Source organism: Carcharhinus amblyrhynchos, chromosome 23, assembly GCF_965287045.1.
Source record: "Carcharhinus amblyrhynchos chromosome 23, sCarAmb.v2.hapA, whole genome shotgun sequence".
Taxonomy (NCBI): domain Eukaryota; kingdom Metazoa; phylum Chordata; class Chondrichthyes; order Carcharhiniformes; family Carcharhinidae; genus Carcharhinus; species Carcharhinus amblyrhynchos.
Window position 1 is genome coordinate 1,916,915 of NC_137346.1, and position 21,943 is coordinate 1,938,857.

A 21,943-nucleotide genomic window follows, 5' to 3' on the forward strand; every position below is an offset into this window, starting at 1 on the left:
CTGGGCTAGCGCTTAATATAAAAAAGGATAGCAAGAGTTTTTATAAATATATAAAAAGGAAGAGGCTGGCTAGGGTGAATGTTGGTCCTTTAGAGGATGAGAAAGGGGACCTAGTGGTAGGGGATGGGGATATGGCTAAGGTATTGAATAACTTTTTTGTTTCTGTCTTCACGGAGGAGGACGTGAATAATTTGCCGGGTGTTAGCGATAGAAAGGTGGTAGGACTGGAGGGTCTTAATGACATTACTGTTACTAGAAAGGCGGTGCTCGACAGACTGGAGGGGCTGATTGTGGACAAGTCCCCAGGACCGGATGGAATGCATCCAAGGGTTCTGAAAGAAATGGCGGAGGTGATAGTGGATGCCTTGGTGGTTATTTTCCAAACGTCGCTGGATTCCGGGGAAGTGCCGGATGATTGGAAAACGGCTAATGTTACGCCGTTGTTTAAGAAGGGTGCCAGGCAAAAGGCGGGGAATTATAGGCCGGTTAGTTTAACGTCTGTGGTAGGTAAAATGTTAGAATCTGTCATTAAGGAGGAAATTGCGAGGCATCTTGAAGGGAATTGCTTGATAGAGCAGACGCAGCACGGTTTCATTAAAGGGAAGTCGTGTCTGACAAATTTACTGGAGTTCTATGAGGATGTGTCTAGGGCGGTGGATAGAGGAGAGCCGGTGGATGTGGTCTTTCTAGATTTTCAGAAAGCGTTTGACAAAGTGCCTCACAAGAGGTTATTGCAGAAGGTCGAGGGACATGGAGTTGGGGGTAGGGTGTTAGCGTGGATAGAGGATTGGTTGTCAAATAGGAGGCAGAGAGTGGGGGTCAACGGGTGCTATTCGGATTGGCGGATGGTGACTAGTGGAGTGCCCCAGGGGGCGGTGCTGGGGCCTCAGCTTTTTACCATTTATATAGATGATCTGGAGGAGGGAACCGAGTGTAGAGTGTCGAAATTTGCTGATGACACCAAGATTGGGGGAACGGCAAATTGTGCGGAGGGTGTGGAGAGTCTGCAGAAGGATCTAGATAGGCTGGGCGAATGGGCCAGGAAATGGCAAATGGAATTTAATGTTGGCAAGTGTGAGGTGGTCCACTTTGGTAGGAAAAATGGTAGGAAGGACTATTACTTACGAGGCGAAAAACTGCAGCAGGCGACGGTGCAGAGGGACCTCGGGGTCCTTGTGCATGAGTCGCAAAAACCCAGCTTGCAGGTGCAGCAGGTGGTCAGGAAGGCGAATGGGATGCTGGCCTTCATAGCGAAGGGGATTGAATATAAAAGTAGGGAGGTCTTGCTGCAGCTGTATAGGGCATTGGTGAGGCCGCAACTGGAGTACTGTGTGCATTTTTGGGCGCCGCACCTGCGCAAAGATATTTTGGCCTTGGAGGGAGTGCAGAGGAGGTTTACTAGGCTGATACCGGAGTTGAGGGGGTTGAGCTATGAGGAGAGGCTGAATAAACTGGGCTTGTACTCGTTAGAGTTTAGAAGAATGAGAGGAGATCTCATTGAGACATATAAGATGATGAATGGGATGGATAGGATAGAGGTGGAAAGACTCTTCCCGCTCAAAAAAGACAATAGGACTAGGGGGCACAGCCTCAAGATAAAAGGGGGCGGTTTAGAACGGAGTTGAGGAGGAACTTCTTCACTCAAAGGGTGGTGAATCTCTGGAATTCTCTGCCCGTTGAAGTGGTGGAGGCTGCCTCGCTAAATATTTTTAAGACGCGGGTTGATGGGTTTTTGATAGGAGAGGGGATTAAGGGTTATGGGGAGGGGGCGGGAAAGTGGAACTGAGCAGCGACAGATCAGCCATGATCTTGTTGAATGGCGGGGCAGGCTCGAAGGGCTGGATGGCCTACTCCTGCTCCTATTTCTTATGTTCTTATGTTCTTAAGACCAGTCGCCTATAAATCACACAATGCATTATTTACATTACTGCAATAAGCTGCAGAAAGCTCTCCAACCGCTTACACATTAACTTACGACAGTGTCTTGAAACTGACAAGCAGATGGTTTGTAAAGCAATGCTGTGGCGCTGACTGCCAGCTTGTTCAACACCATTTGGTACAAGTCCGAAATGTAAACAAGTTGTCATCTATTAGATACTTCATTTAGAAAACCCATGGGAACAAATACACTGCTGAATCTAAATGAAATGTGTACAAGATCACAGAGCTTCTGCTGACAAATAAAAGCTCTGCATGGGTAGGACAATAACATGCTCTGTATTGCACATCTAAAGCCTGACAAGATAATTAAGCTAAACAGCACGCATAACCCCCAATAAGCAAGGGGGTAAAAGGTTATTGGCGGGTGGGCAGAAATGTGGGGTTTAGGTGACAATTAGATCAGCCATGATCTTATTGAATACAGAGAAGGCTCGAGGGGCCAAGTGGGCTACCCCTGCTCCTAGTTCATATGTAAGGGAAGTGTAAGGCTGAGTTCCGAGGCATTTAGTTTGGTGTCTGACCATCAAAAGCAATACACAATAACAACACACAATGTCATTTTTGCTGGAGGCAAGGAGAGAAGTCGGGCCTTTTGGTTTAACACTCTCTCTGTGAAGATTATGGAGATGCCCACGATTGGGGAGATGGGTGGGCCCTTTGAAAAGGAACAGTGTGACAGGTGAGTGGTCACACAAAGATCATAAGTACACAAACATATATTGTAATATCCTAAATGCAATACACGTTCCAGCCATTCCACTGGCCAGCACAACACACCCAATTTCAACACTTCTGAGATGGTTGCTAGTTTCATTCATAAAATCAGACCATTTATGGGGAGATGGTGATGCAGTGTTAATGTCACTGGACAAGTAATCCAGAGGTTCAAGATTGGTGCAATTTAAATTTGGATTAATAAATCTAGAATATGAGATAGAACATAGAACATAGAACATAGAACACTACAGCACAAACAGGCCCTTCGGCCCACAAGTTGCGCCGACCACATCACCTACCAACCTACAGACCTATCTATAACCCTCAATCTCATTAAACCCCATATACTCATCCAGAAGTCTTTTAAAAGACCCCAGCGAGTTCGCCTCCACCACCACTGACGGCAGCCGATTCCATTCACTCACCACCCTCTGAGTGAAAAACTTACCCCTAACATCACTTCTGAACCTCCCTCCCCGCACCTTAAATCTGTGTCCTCTCGTAGCGACCATTTCAAACCGGGGAAATAGCCTCTGAGAGTCCACCCTATCTATTCCTCTCAACATTTTGTAAACTTCTATCAGGTCGCCTCTCAACCTTCGTCTCTCCAGGGAAAAGAGTCCCAGCTCCCTCAACCTAACTTCATAAGGCATGCCTCCCAGTCCAGGCAACATCCTTGTAAATCTCCTCTGCACCCTTTCAATAGCTTCTACATCTTTCCTATAGTGAGGCGACCAGAACTGCGCACAATACTCCAAATGAGGCCTGACAAGGGTCTTATAAAGTTCCAGCATTACCTCCCGACTCCTAAACTCAATCCCTCGATTAATGAAGGCCAGTACACCATACGCCTTCTTGACCACCTCCTCCACCTGCGAGGCCGATTTAAGAGTCCTGTGGACCCGGACCCCAAGATCCTTCTGCTCCTCAACACTACTCAGACTTCTGCCCTTAATAGTGTACTCGTTCATCCCGTTGGTTCTGCCAAAATGGACGACAACACATTTATCCGCGTTGAAGTCCATCTGCCACTTCTCCGCCCAGTCCTGCATCCTATCTATGTCCTGCTGCAACTTTTGCCATCCTTCCAGATCATCCACAACACCACCGACCTTCGTGTCATCAGCGAACTTACTTACCCATCCCTCCACTTCCTCATCCAGGTCATTTATGAAAATGACAAACAACAAGGGTCCCAGAACAGATCCTTGAGGCACTCCGCTGGTGACTGACCTCCATTCAGAAAAAGCCCCATCCACAACCACTCTCTGCCTTCTGCAGGCAAGCCAGTTCTGGATCCACAAGGCCAAAGGCCCTTGGATCCCATGCCCTCTCACCTTCTCAAGAAGTCTTGCATGGGGGACCTTATCAAACGCCTTGCTGAAGTCCATGTACACTACGTCCACGGCACTTCCTTCGTCAATGTGTTCAGTCACATTATCGAAGAACTCAACTAAGTAATAGTGACTGTGAAACTATTATCAAATGTCATTAAAACCCATAAGGCCCATTAATCCCCTTTAGGGAAGGAAACCTGAGGTTCTTACTCAGTCTACGTCTCCAAACCCACAGTAATGTGGTTAATTCTTAAAGTCCTCTGAAATGGCCAAGTCAGCCATTCAGCAACAAATGCTAGCCCTGCCTACAACTTAAAAAAAACTGCTGCTCTACAGCTCCACCATTCCACCATATACCTCCCTCATTCCGCTTCTTCTGGGAGAATATGTAGATTCATCCGCACATCGTTACCAGAACAATTTACAGTAGAAGCAGTGTGGATGGAACCAGGTGTCCAACCTGGGTTGGAGCTCCTCGTCTGTGATGCTGCATGTTAGGTGGTAAAATGACAGACACAGACTTTGCAGCACAGCAAGGCAATATTACTTGTTCCACAAAATGGAGGCCCATGTTCCAGGACTACAACCTCCACTCTGGCTTTAACAAGGGATGTATATCCCTTGTCTGTGTGCACGAGACTATCAAACATCTCAATCATTAAAAATTGAAAGCAAGGCTGCAAGGCCCTCTGTTGTAGCAGACAAATAGATTCCAGTTGGCCAGCCTGTGCAGACGGCCTTTGTATAGATCTCCGCGGCCGGTGGGGGGGAGGCGAGCGAGCGAGCGACAATGAGGTGTGGGTTACACCAATGCTGCCAGGTTTTGTTCAGGGGTCAGAGTCAGATACAGATTCAGCCATTTTAAGATCTTTGTGTAGTTCTAAATTTCGATAGATACAATGAGAATGAGTTTTAGGAAAACCAAGGCTGCAGTGAGGCCTTGTGAATCCACTTTCTCTTTTCCATCCTCCGTGAGAATCACTGGGAAATCCAGTCCTTTAAGTAAGCCTCGACTGAATTCTCTCCAGCTAAGTTGTTCCGTTAAGAGGGCCTTGTGTGAAAGAACACTTATGTAACTCATTTCATTTTCATAATTTCTTTAGAACTTTATCATTCATGAGACGTGACAACAATTGAAAGCTAAAAAGTCTATCCAATTTACCCTTTACCACCAACATGTAACTTTGTATAATTTCAGAAATAGCAATGCTGAATTCAACAGTGGCAGCCTTTATCATTCTGTTCCTTATAACTACAATTGTAGTACCTCATGGTTATGGCACTGGACTAGCAACTCCGAGATTCAGAGATCAAATCTCAGCATGGCAAGTAGTGAAGCTGAACTCAATAAATCAGTGGTCTGAAAGCAGAAATGACGATGAAAGTAGCTGTTTTGTTGTAAAACAAATGCAACTGCTTCTCTGATGCTGAAGATGGGAAATCTCTACCTGGTTGAAGTTGCAAGTGATTCCAATCTCATTGTGCATTGGTTCTTAATGCTCTGAGCTTAACAGAGGATGGGCAATAAATGGAGCCTTGTCAGTTTGCCCAATTACAAAAATAAAAAGAGCCAGTAAAAACAGGCCTGAGCAAACTGACTTTGTTTCGAACGTTCTCAGATATTAACAACCCCCAATAAAAGAAAAATAATACATACATATCATTCACTCCCAACTTCCTAGCAATTTAATTTTTGATGTGCAAGGTACTCTTCACTCTATTTTCCTGTGAATGTAACAACAATACAGTATATTGCACCTTCAGTGCAGCTTCCAGTCATTGTTCTCAGAATATTAATCTTACAGTGATTGCATGGTGTAACACAGAAACATTTATAGATGTTTGCAATGAGCATTATGGCTGTAATTTAAATGAGGGGGACTGCAGATGACATCATAAACCAGGAGAACAGTTCATTGTAGTTTAGATATATGATTTGAATCCAGAGATTGAATTACTGCTTTATTATTCATTGCCAACCAGCTTAGATTCTCTGTACAACTGCTCCTAAATCGTCTGAAAACAAGAAATAAAATCACAGAAAAATAACTATTTAGGCTGTAAAATTATTTAAATTTTTTTTTAAACTGTCGGTAGTGCAGGAAGTTGGGGCATGAATTATTTGTTATGCGTCCATCAAAATAATCCTGAACCACAGTGCACATCGAGCAGGAGTCTTTACAATTTATAGTCACACAGTAAATGCCAATTTCAAAAGTACTTGACTGGAGTGTTAAAGGGACTGTGGCCCCAAGATGGAAACTTTGAGGCCAGCGAGACAGTAAGTTATGGAGGGAAACCAACTCAAACTGTGAGATTAGCTGGAGATTTTCCAGAGAACAGTTTACCTAAAGAGAAATTGATCCTCTCATATACCAGAATCTTTACGAATTTCAGATCTAAGCATGTCAGAACCATCTGCTCCTCAGAAACAATCATTTATTCAGGGGATCAATCATACTGATGAAGGTCACAATGACCCAACCCAATGGTCAGAAAGCTCAATCTGCGCTCTTGGTGACTGTATAGATTATTGCAGGAACACATGGTGTGCAGTGGAAATGGAACCCGTTGACAGGAGATAATCGCAGCAACTCAAACAGGCAACAGGAATGGGAGACTTTCCTTTATCCAAGTACCCAAATGAACAACGCCAATTAATAACAGGTTTGCACTGCAAGTTAGCTATAAAGTTCCCTTCCAACCATGTAGAATCAACTTGCTTTCATATTGTGCCTTTAACATGGAAAGACATCGCAAAGGCCTTGGAGGGAGTGCAGAGGAGGTTTACTAGGCTGATACCGGAGTTGAGGGGGTTGAGCTATGAGGAGAGGCTGAATAAACTGGGCTTGTACTCGTTAGAGTTTAGAAGAATGAGGGGAGATCTCATTGAGACGTATAAGATGATGAATGAGATGGATAGGATAGAGGTGGAGAGACTCTTCCCGCTCAGAAAGGACAGTAGGACTAGGGGGCACAGCCTCAAGATAAAGGGGGGGGCGGTTTAGAACGGAGTTGAGGAAGAACTTCTTCACTCAAAGGGTGGTGAATCTCTGGAATTCTCTGCCCGTTGAAGTGGTGGAGGCTGCCTCGCTAAATATTTTTAAGACGCAGGTTGATGGGTTTTTGATAAGAGAGGGGATTAAGGGTTATGGGGAGAGGGCGGGAATGTGGAACTGAGCCACGACAGATCAGCCATGGTCTTATTGAATGGCGAGGCAGGCTCGAAGGGCTAGATGGCCTACTCCTGCTCCTATTTCTTATGTTCTTAAAGTATTTTGAGATGGATAACGAGGCAAAATCAGCCATCAAGCCAAAAAAGGAAATATTCATAGAGGATTCTGAAAACTTTCATGAGGATGCGAGATTTAAGAATTGTCCTTCAGGAGCAGAGAGAGATGGATGTGCAGAGATATTCATGAATGGAATCCCAGAGTGTGAGGACTAAAATCACACCCTCTATATTGGGAGGGAATAGGAAATGTATAAAAGGCTCAATTCAGATGAACAGATAGCATTAATAGTCTGGAGGAGATAACAGAAATTGGGAAAGTTAAGTTCATAAAGGGATCCCACACACACAAACATGAACTTCAAATGAGAGACACTTTAGGAGTGGGAGCCAATTGAGGTCGGCAAGGATAAGGTGTGACATAAGAACTGGACCTTTTGCAGGATGAGGAGGGAAACTTCTGGATAAGCTGAAGCTTTAGGCAATGAAAGATGCAAGAGATGCTAGGACAGCATTGGAATAATTAAGGTCACAAAGACTTGGGCAATGGCCAGAGGGGGATACGGAATTAATATTGGGACTTTCCAGTAAGGTCAGATTAAACATTCTAAAGGGTAGACCAAAGGAGGGGAATTTTCTTTCAAACGGGACCCCATCAGAACAATGTTAATATTTCTGGTAGTAACCAGTAATTTATTACAATAATAATTGTGATCTATTTTGAACAATTGGAAAACAGAGATGCTGATGTCAGAGGACAAACTTTTTTTCAACAGGATAAAACCCAACACATTTTTACCTCTCTTCAGCTTCAAAGAAGAATCATTAGGACTCGAAATGTTCACTTATTGGGTGGGATTTTACAATTTAGCTCAGGCAAGATTCGTAAAATCCCACCTGAGGCCAATTAATTCCATTCTGCGAGCCTCAGGAGCAGATGAGGCAGTAAAATTCCGGCCTGTTTCTCTCTCAAAGATGCTGCCAGATCTGCTGAGTTTTTTAAAGCACTTGTTGGGGGTTTTTTTTCAGACTTTCAGCATTTGCAGTATTTTGCTTTTATTATAGCAATAATTTTCAGCTCTGGTAATAGCACAAAGTGGGCAAGAAGGCTGAGAGTTTAGCTTCTCAGCTATTATTTCACAAGCATCACTCTGCCTTCTCTCTACTTTCAGGATCTTATCACAACATATTATAAGAACATAATATAAGAACATAAGAACTCGGAGCAGGAATAGGCCATCTGGCCCCTCGAGCCTGCTCTGCCATTCAATAAGATCATGGCTGATCTTGTGGACTCAGCTCTGCTTACCCACCAACTCACCATAACTCTTAATTCCTTTACTGTTCAAAAATGTATCTATCCTTGCCTTAAAAACATCCAATGAGGTAGCCTCAACTGCTTCACTGGGCAGGGAATTCCACAGATTCACAACGCTTTGGGTGAAGAAGTTCCTCTTCAACTCAGTCCTAAATCTGCTCCCTCTTATTTTGAAGCTATGCCCCCTAGTTCTAGTTTTACCCCCCTCTATCTTATCTATTCTCTTCATAATCTTATATGTTTCTATAATATCTCCTCCCATTCTTTTGAATTCCAATGAGTATAGCCCCAGTCTACTTAGTCTCTCCTCATAAGCCAACCCTCTCAACCTAGTGAATCTCCTCTGCACCCCCTCCAGTGCCAGTGTATCCTTTCTCAAGTAAGGATTATCATAGTCTGGCAATTTAAATTTCCTCCAAATGGTCAAGGAAATCACGTTAAAAGGTTTCAGGGGTGATTTAAAAAAGGTGTTCAAAATTATTTGGGATTTTGATAATAGTTAGGAAGAAACTATTTTCACTGGCAGCAACTAGAGAGCAAAAGTTGAAGATAACTGCCAAAGAATCAGAATTATTATTATATTTGAAAAGGAAAATCTATGCTGGGCAACGGGGAAAGAGCAAGTGGGCAGCTCATCCCACACTCCCACCACTCTCTGCGTGAAGAAGCCCCCCCCAATATTCCCTTTAAACTTTTCTCCTTTCACCCTTAACCCATGCCCCCTGTTTTTTTTCTCCCCTAGCCTCAGTGGAAAAAGCCTGCTTGCATTCACTCTATCTATACCCATCAAAATCTTATACACCTCTATCAAATCTCCCCTCATTCTTCTACGCTCCAGGGAATAAAGTCCTAACCTATTCAATCTCTCTCTGTAACTCAGCTTTTCCAGTCCCAGCAACATCCTTGTGAACCTTCTCTGCACTCTTTCAACCTTATTTACATCCTTTATGTGTTATATGGCTCTACCTCCACTTAACGTAACCAGGGAACACGTGGCTAAGACTGGGAACAGGATTTGTGTGGAATTATTGTGCAAAACTTGTGCTTTGCCATTCAGACTCACGTCTCACTGACTGCGCAGCCTTCCCTCCTCTGGCTGGTCTATTGACAGTAAAAAGTCTGACAACACCAGGTTTTAGTCCAACCTATTTATTTGATAATATACTCACAAGCTTTCGGGGTTAGCCCCTTCTAAGCTCTGTCTGAGGCCAGAACTCTCCATTCACCTGACGAAGGGGCTAACCCCGAAAGCTTGTGAGTATATTATCAAATAAATAGGTTGGACTAAAACCTGGTGTTGTCAGACTTTTTACTGTGTTTACGCCAGTCCAATGCCGGCATACCCACATCATGGTCTATTGAGCCATTGTAGCCTGAAGTGTTTTGGCTGAATATTGAAACACATGTCAAAAACACAGTACACGACAGTATTTAGCAAATCACTGAGCACAGAAGGTAGGTAATGAGGTAATGATCAAAATAGTAACAGTTTGTGAACAACACAGCACACAACCTCATTAAACAGTGTCTATTTTGTTTGCTTATTTCACTCTGAGAGAAATATGTCACATTTAAAGCAGTGTTATCTACAGAGTAGAGGCATTGGCCCTTCTTTGCTCCAGTCAGCCCCAGTAGAAAACAGCATTCCACAGGTACAGACATTAACACTTGCCTCTCGCAGCTTCCTTTAACTGTTCAATGCAACGTTCCACCAGCAGGCCAAATATGCCCAGTCCCAGTGCCGTGGCATGCTCCTGTGTCACCGATCGGCAGTTCTCCGAACCAGAATCTTATGCATCAGAGGAGAAAAAGAGCAAGCATTAGATTTAAATTCAGACAGATCCAAAAATCACTCACATTACTAAGAAAACTCCCTTTCAAAGACTTGGAAAACTTTCATCTTCATCAGGGTATTTTGTTTTTAAAATATTTTTCTATGCTATTATCTGACCACAACTAGTGACATCAACAATTTAGGGCATCAGGCACTATTTCTAAAACAAAACCTTTCAAAAAAACTAGAACTGGAATATTGCCATGTCTGACAAAAGGTTTCAGCTGAAAGGTTAACCTGTTGTTTCTTCTTTACATGCTCGAGGGCCTTGCGTGCATTTCCAGCATTTTCTGTTTTTATTTGACAGGAGATTACGATTGCAGGTGTTTTAAAGCAGAGTGTGAACGGCATTTATAAATATCGTCTTAATGAACTCCCGGTCATGGAAATAGTGGGAATCTTAGTCTGGTTTCTAACAGAGCTTCAGGAGATCTGTCCATTAGGACGGGAGCTTTTGAAGTTACCTTCAGAAATTAGTTCCAATCAGAATGTGACCATAGTCTACAGATAATCTGAGTTTGCCTCCCCAGTCCCAGCCTTGCCCAATGCTTCTCCCTTCTGCTCCAGGTTGGACAGCAATTTCCATAAGCAGACCGAGTTTTGTGAACCATAAGCTAATGCTTGCTTAATAACAAAGCCTCTCACAAGACATGTTATAGCTGACCATTTTCCAACTAAAGTTTCATACCAAATGAGTTGAAAGTGTTGATATTTTCTACAGACATTCCCAGAAATGGATTCCCCGGGTGAATTAGGAATTTGGAAGATTTCTCCCTCATCGCCCAAAACATCATAAAGCTCACTGCTCCAACATTCTCAGACACTACCAATGGCTCTCTCTCTCCCCACCTTTCCTTAAAAAAATCCCTTTCATCACTTTACTGCACTTCCCACTGACCACCCTATTTTTAATCTCCCTAAACTTCAAGAATGTTGCCATTCAGCTCCCCATGTTCCCTTCATTCACTACTCCCTCTGAGTTTCTCCAATCTGTTTCCTGCTTATGGTATGGAAGCTGCTCTTGTTGCCAATAGCATCGTTTCTGACTGTGAACACAATGCTCCTTAGCCTCTTCGACCCAAGTGACATTTGATTAAATCATAGCTCTATTTTCCTCCACCATATCTCTTCCTTCTTATCAACACGGCACTGCCTTAGCACAGTTCCACTCCTGTCTCTCCCAGTGACATCACCACTAATGTCCTTTAGGGAAGGAAATCTGCTGTCCTTATCTGGTCTGGTCTACATGTGACTCCAGATCCACAGCAATGCAGTTGACTCTTAAGTGCCCTCTGAAATGTCTAGCAGGACATCAGCACAAGGGGGAATTAGGGATGGGCAACAAACATTAGCCTTGTCAGCAACACCCACATCCCATGAAATAATAAAAATAATAGCATGCTGGGGAAGCGAACAGAATTTTAAACATTTCAATGAGAACGGTTCTTGTTCCTCTAAACTCCAGGGAGGTGATGGTCTAGTGGTATTATCGCTAAACTATTAAGCCAGAAAACTCAGCTAATGTTCTGGGGACCCAGGTTCAAATTCCATTACGACAGTAGTGGAATCTGAATTCAATAATAAAAAAAATCTGGAATTAAGAATCTACTGATGACCATGAAACAATTGTCAATTGTTGGAAAAACCCATCTGGAAGGAAATCTGCTGTCCTTACCTGATCTGGCCTACATGTGACTCCACAGCCACAGCTATGTGGTTGATTCCCAACTGCCCTCCAAGGGCAAATAGGGATGGGCAATGAATGTTGGCCAGCCAGCGACGCTTATGTCTCACAAATGAATAAAAATAAAAAATACTGACCCAGTCAAACCAATCTCTCCTCGTATGACAATCCTAACATTCCAGGAATCAGTCTGGTGAAGTTTTATTGTGCTCCCTATCTTTCTCAGATAAGGAGACCAAGAGTGTACACAATACTCCAGATGAGTTCTTGCTAAGACCCTGTGCAACTGCAGTAAGAACTTTTGTTTCTGTATTCAAGTCCTCTTGCAATGAAGGTCGACATACCATTTGCCTTCCTAACTGCTTGCTGCACCTGTACACTTGCTAACTGGCATACAAGGTCACCCAGGTCCCTTTGTACATCGTCATTTCCCAATCTATCACCATTTAAATCACCATTTTGCTTTTCCTACTGAACTCTACAATTTCACATTTATCCACATTATTCTGCACATGCCATGTGTTTGCCCATTCACTCAAACTGTCTAAATCACCTTGAAGCCACTTTACATCCTCCTCACCACTCACATTCCTAGCGTTTCACATTGTCGGCAAACTTGCATTTGGTTCCCTCACCCAAATCACTGATGTATATTCTGAATAGCTAGGATCCAAGCACGGATCCCTGTGGGGCCCCACCAGTCACCACCTGATACTCGGAAAAAGACCCAATTATTCCCACTCTTTGCTTCCTGTCTGCTAACCAATATTGAATCCATGCAAATATACTACCCTCAATTCAACATGCTTCAATTTTGAACACTAACCTCTTTTGTGGGACTTTCCATCAAAAGTTTTTTTAAAATCCTGATACATCACATCCACTGGTTCACCCTTATCTTTTCTACCCTACCACTTATGTCCTCAAAAACACCCATAGCTTTGTCAAAGATGATTTTCCTATCATTAACTCCTATTAACTTTGTGCAATCCCATAGATAAGTGCTAAGTGTCCTGTTGTCTCACCCTTTATAACAGACTCCAGAATTTTCCCAACTGAGCTTGACATCACTACTCTGCATCTGGGTGGGCTGGGTTGACAAACAGCCAATGTCAAATTCATGGCAATGCATTGAGGACAGAGAAGAGAATTAAACACTGAACACAAGGTGAACCATAGAACAGCACAGCAGAGGGTTACCATGTAATGGATCCAGATTATTGAAGCCATAAGCACAGTGTTAGCAGCAACCAAAGGACACGTAAGAACATAAGAATTAGGATGCGGAGTAGGCCATCTGGCCCCTCCCGCCTGCACCACCATTCAATAAGATGGTGACTGATCTTTTTGTATCAATGGCATCAATATATATATATCAAAATATATTTTGGTGTCAATGGGTGCTATTCTGATTGGCGGTTGGTGACTAGTGGAGTGCTGCAGGGATCGGTGCTGGGGCCTCAGCTCTTTACCATTTATATAGATGATCTGGAGGGGGGGGCTGAGTGTTGGGTGACGAAATTTGCTGATGACACAAACATGAGTGGAAAAGCAAATTGCGTGGAGGGTGTGGAAAGTCTGCAGAGGGATCTGGATAGGCTAAGCGAGTGGGCGAGGACCTGGCAGATGGAGTATAATGTTAACAAGTGTGAGGTTATCCACTTTGGCAGAAATAATAGTAGGAGGGATTACTATTTAAAGGGCGAAAAGCTGCAGCATGCTACGGTGCAGAGGGACCTGGCGGTCCTTGTGCACGAGTCACAAAAACCCAGTCTGCAGGTGCTGCAGGTGATCAAGAAGGCGAATGGAATGCTGGCCTTTATAGCGAAGGGGATAGAATATAAAAGCAGGGAGGTCTTGCTGCAACTGTACAGGGTACTGGTGAGGCTGCAGCTGGAGTACTGTGTGCAGTTTTGGTCGCCGCACTTGTGCAAGGATATATCAGCCTTGGAGGGAGTGCAGAGGAGGTTCACTAGGCTGATACCGGAGATGAGGGGGTTGGACTATGAAGAGAGACTAAGTAGCCTGGGTCTGTACTCGTTGGAGTTTAGAAGGATGAGGGGGGATGTTATAGAGATGTATAAGATAATGAAAGGGATGGATAGGGTAGAGGTAGAGAGATTCTTCCCGCTTAGAAAGGACGGCAGGACTAGAGGCACAGCCTCAAGATGGGGGCGGGGGGGGGCAGCTTAGATTGGAGTTGAGGAGGAACTTCTTCACTCAAAGGGTGGTGAATCTCTGGAATTCTCTGCCCGTTGAAGTGGTGGAGGCTACCTCGCTAAATATATTTAAGTCACAGGTAGATAGGTTTTTGATAGACAAAGGAATTAAGGGTTATGGGGAGAAAGCAGGAAAGTGGAACTGATCCACTTCAGATCAGCCATGATCTTATTGAATGGCGGGGCAGGCTCGAGGGGCTAGATGGCCTAATCCTGCTCCTATTTCTTATGTTCTTATTTTGTGGACTCAGCTCCACTTATCCACCCGCTCACCATAATCCTTAATTCCTTTACAGTTCAAGGTCTATCTATCCTTGCCTTAGAAACATTCAATGAGGTAGCCTCAACTGCTTCACTGGGCAGGGAATTCCACAGATTCACAACCCTTTGTGTGAAGAAGTTACTCCTCAACTCAGTCCTAAATCTGCTTCCCCTTATTTTGAAGCTTTGCCCCCTAGTTCTAGTTTCATCTGTGGAAACAACTTCCCTGCTTCTATCTTAGTTATAGGGATAGAATATGACCAGGATATAAAAGCAAGCTGGTATAAGGGAAGGCACTTCTGGCTACTATCCCACATTGCGACATTTAGGCTTTGGAAGGAATAGAGGAACACAAAACTGATACCAACAATGAGGCACCCAAGCCACGAGGACAGAATGAGGAAGCTGGAAATCTTGGCAGGGTGGGAAAAAAAAGCATCTTAAGCAAGAACTTATAGTTTTCTGGATTCACAGCGAGCGGAAGAGCAGTTGCCCACCATTAAAGAGTGTTTCAGTATCTCTGAGTGTTAGGCCCTGCACTTCACTGTAACATTTTGGAGGGTTGTGAAGAAAGGTCATGAGTCTTAACTGGCCACCCACCTCCAAAAAATCCAGCATCTAGCAAGTTAACATGAGAGTGTGCTAAAATGGATTGTTGAAGTGCAGGTATGAACATGACTCCACTAACCTACACCAGCAGTGAGACAGGGAGGGGCTGTTTTTCCAGTTCCCATACCAAACTGACACACAGGTGGACCCCACAGGAACAAAACTGAACAGATCACTATTTCTTTCATCAATCATTACACAGGAGTGCCAGCTGCAACAGCACTGTACACCATAAGTATTACCGCGAGAACATTAAAACCTGCAGGGCAAGTACAGAACAAAGAACAATACAGCACAGGAACAGGCCCTTCAGCCCTCCAATCCTGCACCAATCATGTCTTCCTAACTAGACCATCCGTTTGTATCCCTCTGTTCTGTTCATGCGGCTATTTAGATAACTCTTAAATAATCCTAGCATATCTGCCTCAACCACTTTGCTTGGCAGTGCATTCCAGGCCTCCACCACCCTGTGTAAAATACATCCCCCGCCTATCTGTATTGAACCTTGCCCCCCTTACCTTGAACTTGTGACCCCTTGTGTTTGTCTATACTCCTGATGGTTCTGCCATTTATTGTATAGCTCCCCCCTGCATTAGATCTACTAAAATGCATCACTTTGCATTTATCTGGATTAAATTCCATCTGCCATTTCCCCACTCAATCTTCCAGCCTATTTATGTCCTGCTGACAATCTCTGTCAATGATCTATAATCTCTGACAATGTTCATTACTACCCACAACTCCAGCAATCTCTGTGTCGTCTGCAAACTTAATCAGACCAGCTACGTCTTCTTCCAAATCATCTATATATATCACAAACAGCAGAGGTCCCAGTACAGAGCCCTGCGGAACACCATTAGTCACAGACCTCCAATCAGAAAAAGACCCCTCTGCTGTTTTCTATGGTCAAACCAGTTCTGTACTCATCTAGCTAGTTCATCTTTGATCCTGTGAGATTTAACCTTTTGCACCAGCCTGCCACGAGGGACCTTGTCAAATGCTTTATTAAAATCCATGTAGACGACATCCACAGCCCTTCCCTCATCTATCACTTTTGTCACCTCCTCAAAAAACACAACCAAATCTGTAAGGCATGAATGACCTCCCCTGTACAAAACCATATTGTCTATTGCTAATGAGACTATTCAGTTCTAAATGTGTATAGATCCTATCTCTAAGAATCTTCTCCAACAATTTCCCTACCTCAGGCATCAAGCTCACTGGCCTATAATTACTCAGGTTATCCTTGCTACCCTTCTTAAATAACGGGACCACATTTGCTATCCTCCAATCCTCTGGGACCTCACTTGTGTCCAATGAAGAAACAAAGATTTCTGTTAGAGGCCCAGTAATTTCATCTGTCTCTCTTAGTAATCTAGGACAGATGCCATCTGGCCCTGGGAGTTTGTCTACCTTAATTCTTCCTAAAACACCTAACGCTTCCTCCCTTGTAACTGCAATTTGTTCTAATGGGTCTACACATCCCTCTGAGACACTATCAATCAACGTGTCCCTCTCCTTTGTGAATACTGATGCAAAGTATTCATTTAGGATCTCATCAACTTCCTTGGGTTCTAAGCATATTTCCCCTCCTTTGCCCCTGAGAGGTCCGACTCTTTCTTGTCAATCCTCTTGTTCTTAATGTATGTATAAAATGCCTTGGGATTCTCTTCAATCTTATCTGGCAAGGACATTTCATGACTCTGTTTTGCCCTTCTAAATCCCTGTTTGAGTTCTTTTCTACTTTCTCTGTATTCCTCCATTGCTTCATCTGTTTTTAGCTGCCTGGACCTTATGTATGTCTCTTTTTTCTTTTTGATTAGATCCACAATTTCTCTGGTTATCCACGGCCCTCGAATCCTACACATCATCACAGAATGAACTCATTTCCATGTATCATGGTAACAGAATCTTGCACTGAGTCAATGAGGCTCAGTTGTTGCGGATCAGCTGGTGGGAGAAGAACTGCACAAACACTCCACACTTATCACACTGGAAGCGAACTGAAGCAGGTAAACAAATTCCCCTTTGCTTGCAAGGCACTTTGGAGCCAGAACTCTCAATCCCACATCTTACATGAGCCAGTAGACATGTTGCCACCACAGCATGAAGACGGTTGTGTTGATGTTGGAGTTGATTGGAGATGGGTGAGGGATCTCTATCATGCCTTTATAGCTTTTTAACTGCCCATCTCAGCTGCAGACCAGATATTGCAACATTCCCATCCACAGTGAAACCATGAATTTTGCAGATCAGACTGCAATTTAGATAAAGAATGTGGTCCAGAACAACAGGTTACAAATGAAACATTACAGCCATTGAACATTCACTTTAAGACACTGCAGTGTCCCGACAGTATACCCTTTAAGCATGGGGCTGTCAGCTTGTCCTGTTGATTAAATTCCACCACAGCACAATGCTTTGTGCGTAAGCAAAAAAAGAAGCTAAATAACTCCAAAGCTTGCAACCTGGACCGCAACACAATCTTACTTCTTGAAAAGGAATACATCCCCAGAGTTCAGAAAAGCGGTTCAGGCATTCTTGGTGGTGCTGACATATTGTAGATGGCAATATAGTATCATGCAAATTTCAAGGATGGTGGCATGGGAAATGATTTATTATTATCACATGTACTGGGATGCAGTGAAAAGTATTATTTCTTGCGCGTTATACAGACAAAGCATACCATACATAGAGAAAGAAAGGATAGGATGTAGAGAAAGATCAGCTTAATACAAGATAGGTCCATTCAAAGGTCTGATGGCAACAGGGAAGAAATTGTTCTTGTGTCAGTTGGTATGTGCTCTCAACTTTTGTATCTCCTGACAGAAGAAGGTGGAAGAGAGTATATCCAGGATGCGTGGGGTCCTTAATTATGTGTATTTCTGTTCCTTCACTGTCGCTGGGTCAAAATCCTGAAACTCCCTCCCTTACAGCACTATGGGCAAACCTAAACATGGATTGCAGCAATTCAAGAAGGCTGCCTATTATCACCACCTCAAGGGCAATTAGGGATGGGCAATAGATGCTGGTCTAGCCAGCAGCACACTCATGCTGTGAAAGAATAAAGAAACCTTACATTGTCAATAGGTGCCCTCTGTACTTTGCCCCTTCTCTGTAACAAGCACGACCCCATCCTTGCCAGTCATGACTTTGAGACATTATAACCCCCTTCATGATTCCTTCTTTCCACCCTCTGTATGTGAACATTGGTGCTTGGTGTCCTGCTCGTGCTTAACTTTACCAGCCTACTTGAATTTTATTTGTACTTTCCACTGTATTCATTACTAAGCCATACAGAACATCAACCCTGGGATCTTTGTAGTTAAATGGTTGCGTTCCCTTTTCGATAGAGTATTTACTTACTGAACTATTGAGAGACTTCCACAATTAAGCAGTGTGGAGTAATATTTATGCTTTTCCCCAGTGCTGGGCAGTGAGTAGAGATTGTCTGTTGTGAAAGATGAGTGTGTGTATAAAGTATTCTTGAAGCAGCATGGGGTGTCAGCATCCAGCAGGTTAAATATCAGCACATTTTGGTCAGATAATTAGGCTGCAGTAGTATGGGAAAGGAGATGAGTTTGTGAGATTGCACTGAACTCTGTTTTTACAATGTATTCAGGATTTACAAGAGGCTGTTGAATTTTTGTGAATGATATTCTGTGCACTCTCCAGTTCCCACAGTGGAGCTGTAAATATGGTGGGCGGGCTGCTGATTTTGGCTCACCCTGTGGGTGAGCCGGGGAGTGATTGCTTATGGCTGCTTTCCCGACACAGCGGGAAGTGTAGACAGAGTCAATGGATGGGAGGCTGGTTTGGTGATGGATTGGGCTATATTCATAACCCTTCATAGTTTCTTGTAGTCTTGGTCGGAGCAGGAGCCAAACCAAGCTGTGATATAACCAGAAAGAGTACTTTCTACGGAGATCTGTAAAGTTTGCTGAGAGTCATAGTTGCCATGCCAAATTTCTTTAGCCTCCTGGGAAAGTAGAGGCATTAGTGGGCTTTCCTAATTACAGTGTAGGCATGGGGGGGATCAGGACAGATTGTTGGTGATGTGGACAACTAGAAACATGAAGCTCTCAACCATTCCCACTTCACCCCCCCGTTGATGTAGACAGGGGCATGTCCTGCTTCTTCCCTGCTGCTGTCAGACTTTTGAATGGATCTACCTCACACTAAGTTGATCTTTCTCTACATCCTAGCAATGACTGTAACACTACATTCTGTGCACTCTCATTTCCTTCTCTATGAATGGTATGATTTGTCTGTATAGTGCGCAAGAAACAATACTTGTCACTGTAAATATGTCACAACAATAAATCAAATCAAATAGAAATTGTACATCACAGCCTAAAAACAAGGAAGGAAAAAAAGGGAGTGGTGGCGACTGGATCTCCACTCATGCTCATCAAAAGTGATACACTGTTGGGGAATGCTACAGTTTGCCAACACTTTGAGGCTCCTCAGTACACAGAAATCAGGTAGAGCACGGAAAGGAAAGAGTAAATCTACCATTCCTCTGAATGAGACTTTCACTAAACTCAAAACATTGTAATATCTGTGGCATTTTCATTGTCTGTACAACCTCATCTATTTGCTGCTTTGCCAATTTACTACCATACTTGGGCAGCTTACGTGCCACAAGCGCACCTTCACTAGGATATGGACGAAGACTGCCTCAAAACACCCTGAACGCATGAGGGGAATAGAGTTCTGCATTCTGTCAGTTTGGGAAAGATTAGAATTTAGATCACAGGACTGTAAGGACATTAGGCTAGTTCACTGCACTACCCACTCTCCTGGGAGAAATAGATTTCAAAAAATGTACATCTCTCTAAAATACAATGCCACAATTTTGTTTTATTCATTTACAGGATGTGGGTGGTACAGGCTTTGCCCAGTCCTAACTGCCCTTGAGAAAGTGCTGGTGAGCCTCATTCTTGAGCCGCTGGAGTCTACTTGGTGTAGGTATACCCACAGTGCTGTTAGAAAGTGAGTTACGGGATTTTGACCCAGCTTTGACCCAACAACTTCATGCTGTTAAAGGGAGTAGTCAACTCAACAGCAGGGAAGCAGAAAAACAGGGCCATTAATCCAAAGCTTATGGGCAGAAATGTGAACATTGCCACAGATTAATTCGGAGTAACTCTGGTCTGGTCCCCACTGGTGGAATAACCTGAAAATTTCATTTTCAACTCTTCCTATTGTATTCAGAAATACTCACACTCAACTTTTAAAAATCAGCTCTCATGTTGAGGGAAATGCAAACTAAAACCAATATTCAATATTGAAGGGAGGTTCAGAGGAGTCTGATGGGGCAATGGACAATAAAGAGGTGTACAGTGGAAAGAAGAGTTTCAGAAGGGAAGACCTCATATTAAAATGACAACCTAGCAGAGGCAGAGTTGGAGACATTTTGGGTCCTGAAGAGTAAAAATGAACTGCTAAATACCCCTTTAAGAATGGTTGCAGTCATACCTCATCTTGTATCAGCAGAATGTTGATAAATACTACCTCTAGTATACAGCATTAACCATATCAAGATCATTGCCAATGCCTACATGTGATGCAAGAAAGACTGAATACTGCACCATAAAGCACACAGCTGATCTGAAATGTTAGTGCCTGTGTTTGGGAATATTTTTCACATCACTTTTAGAACTAGCAAGACACTTTGCAGGCAACATGGATACTGTGATTGAGGTTCTCTTCTGCCTCATGAAAAATAGAATGCATTTTTTTAACCTTTAACACACTATGTAAAACTATCTTTAAACTACATTATTTGTATGAGGTTAGCAGACAAGTGGTCAAATCAAAGGGATGAATAAAGTTATTGTACATTCTCAAAACCAGACATTGCCTCTTCAGGAGTGAGACGTACAGTTGGGAAAACATGAAACAAAAGTCAGCAGGCTGACTAGAAGGTCAGGAAACAAAGGCGGAGAGGGCCAACACATGGCAGGATGTTGTGCCTTTCTAATTAGCACTGTATCATTCACCAGTGTGTCTCCTCTCACTGTAAACTAATAACACTATTCAATTGTTCTTCAGCTGGCAGGTCTGACTTCCGCCAATAGGGCATTCTTCAGCAACTGGCCCAAGAATAAAAAAAATTGTACATTAGACATTCAGGCAACGGAGGCTGGCAAAATAACTTTGAAAAAAAAACTACCACTTCCCAAATAGCAAGCAATGATTGTTAAGAGTGTAACAAGGAACACACGGAATCTGACAGTTAATCAAGAATTTGTGCTTTCTGTAATGTGCATCTAGCAGAAGCAGTCTGCTCCATTTCTAAACATAATGGGTGCAGGCTCAGTCCTGGATAATGTTATGATATATTTCCACGTCCCATCTTTTCAGATAAATTTAAACAGGGTCAATGCACATGGATTTTAAAATGGAGCTATGACAACTGGGGTTCCCTTTGTGTGGAGAACTTGTGGTAAAGTACTGGGTAAGGGCAGACATGAGCTAATTGTCTGTGATTGCTGCAGCCATTAAAAAAGGTGTCATAGCAGACAAATATTCCAATAAGATTTGCTACATGCCCCAACTAGTAAACTCCCCAGTTTCTGCTTCCCACCCTCCCAGATGGTAACTGGTGGAAGACAACCCCTAATTGTAATTCCAAACAGTGGTCAGTTTGATGTTTTTACAAACCAAGTGTATTTTTCTGCCATCAGCCTGCATTCATTCTACTTTTGTCAACCCTATGTCTGATATCATTTAGCACATTTTCATGGTCAAATATTAGGTGCATTCAATATTCACTTCACATTAGA

At 43.3% G+C, this 21,943-nt stretch overlaps 1 protein-coding gene across 1 annotated transcript in view; it reads right to left on the minus strand.

Moving 5' to 3' along the window:
- smg6 (SMG6 nonsense mediated mRNA decay factor) overlaps positions 1 to 21,943 on the minus strand; it is a 432,770-nt gene that overhangs the window by 250,167 nt on the left and 160,660 nt on the right. The window contains exon 9 of the mRNA XM_080210854.1: positions 10,218 to 10,334. Coding sequence (XP_080066980.1) covers positions 10,218 to 10,334 — 117 coding nt within the window. The remainder of the gene's footprint in view (positions 1 to 10,217; positions 10,335 to 21,943) is intronic.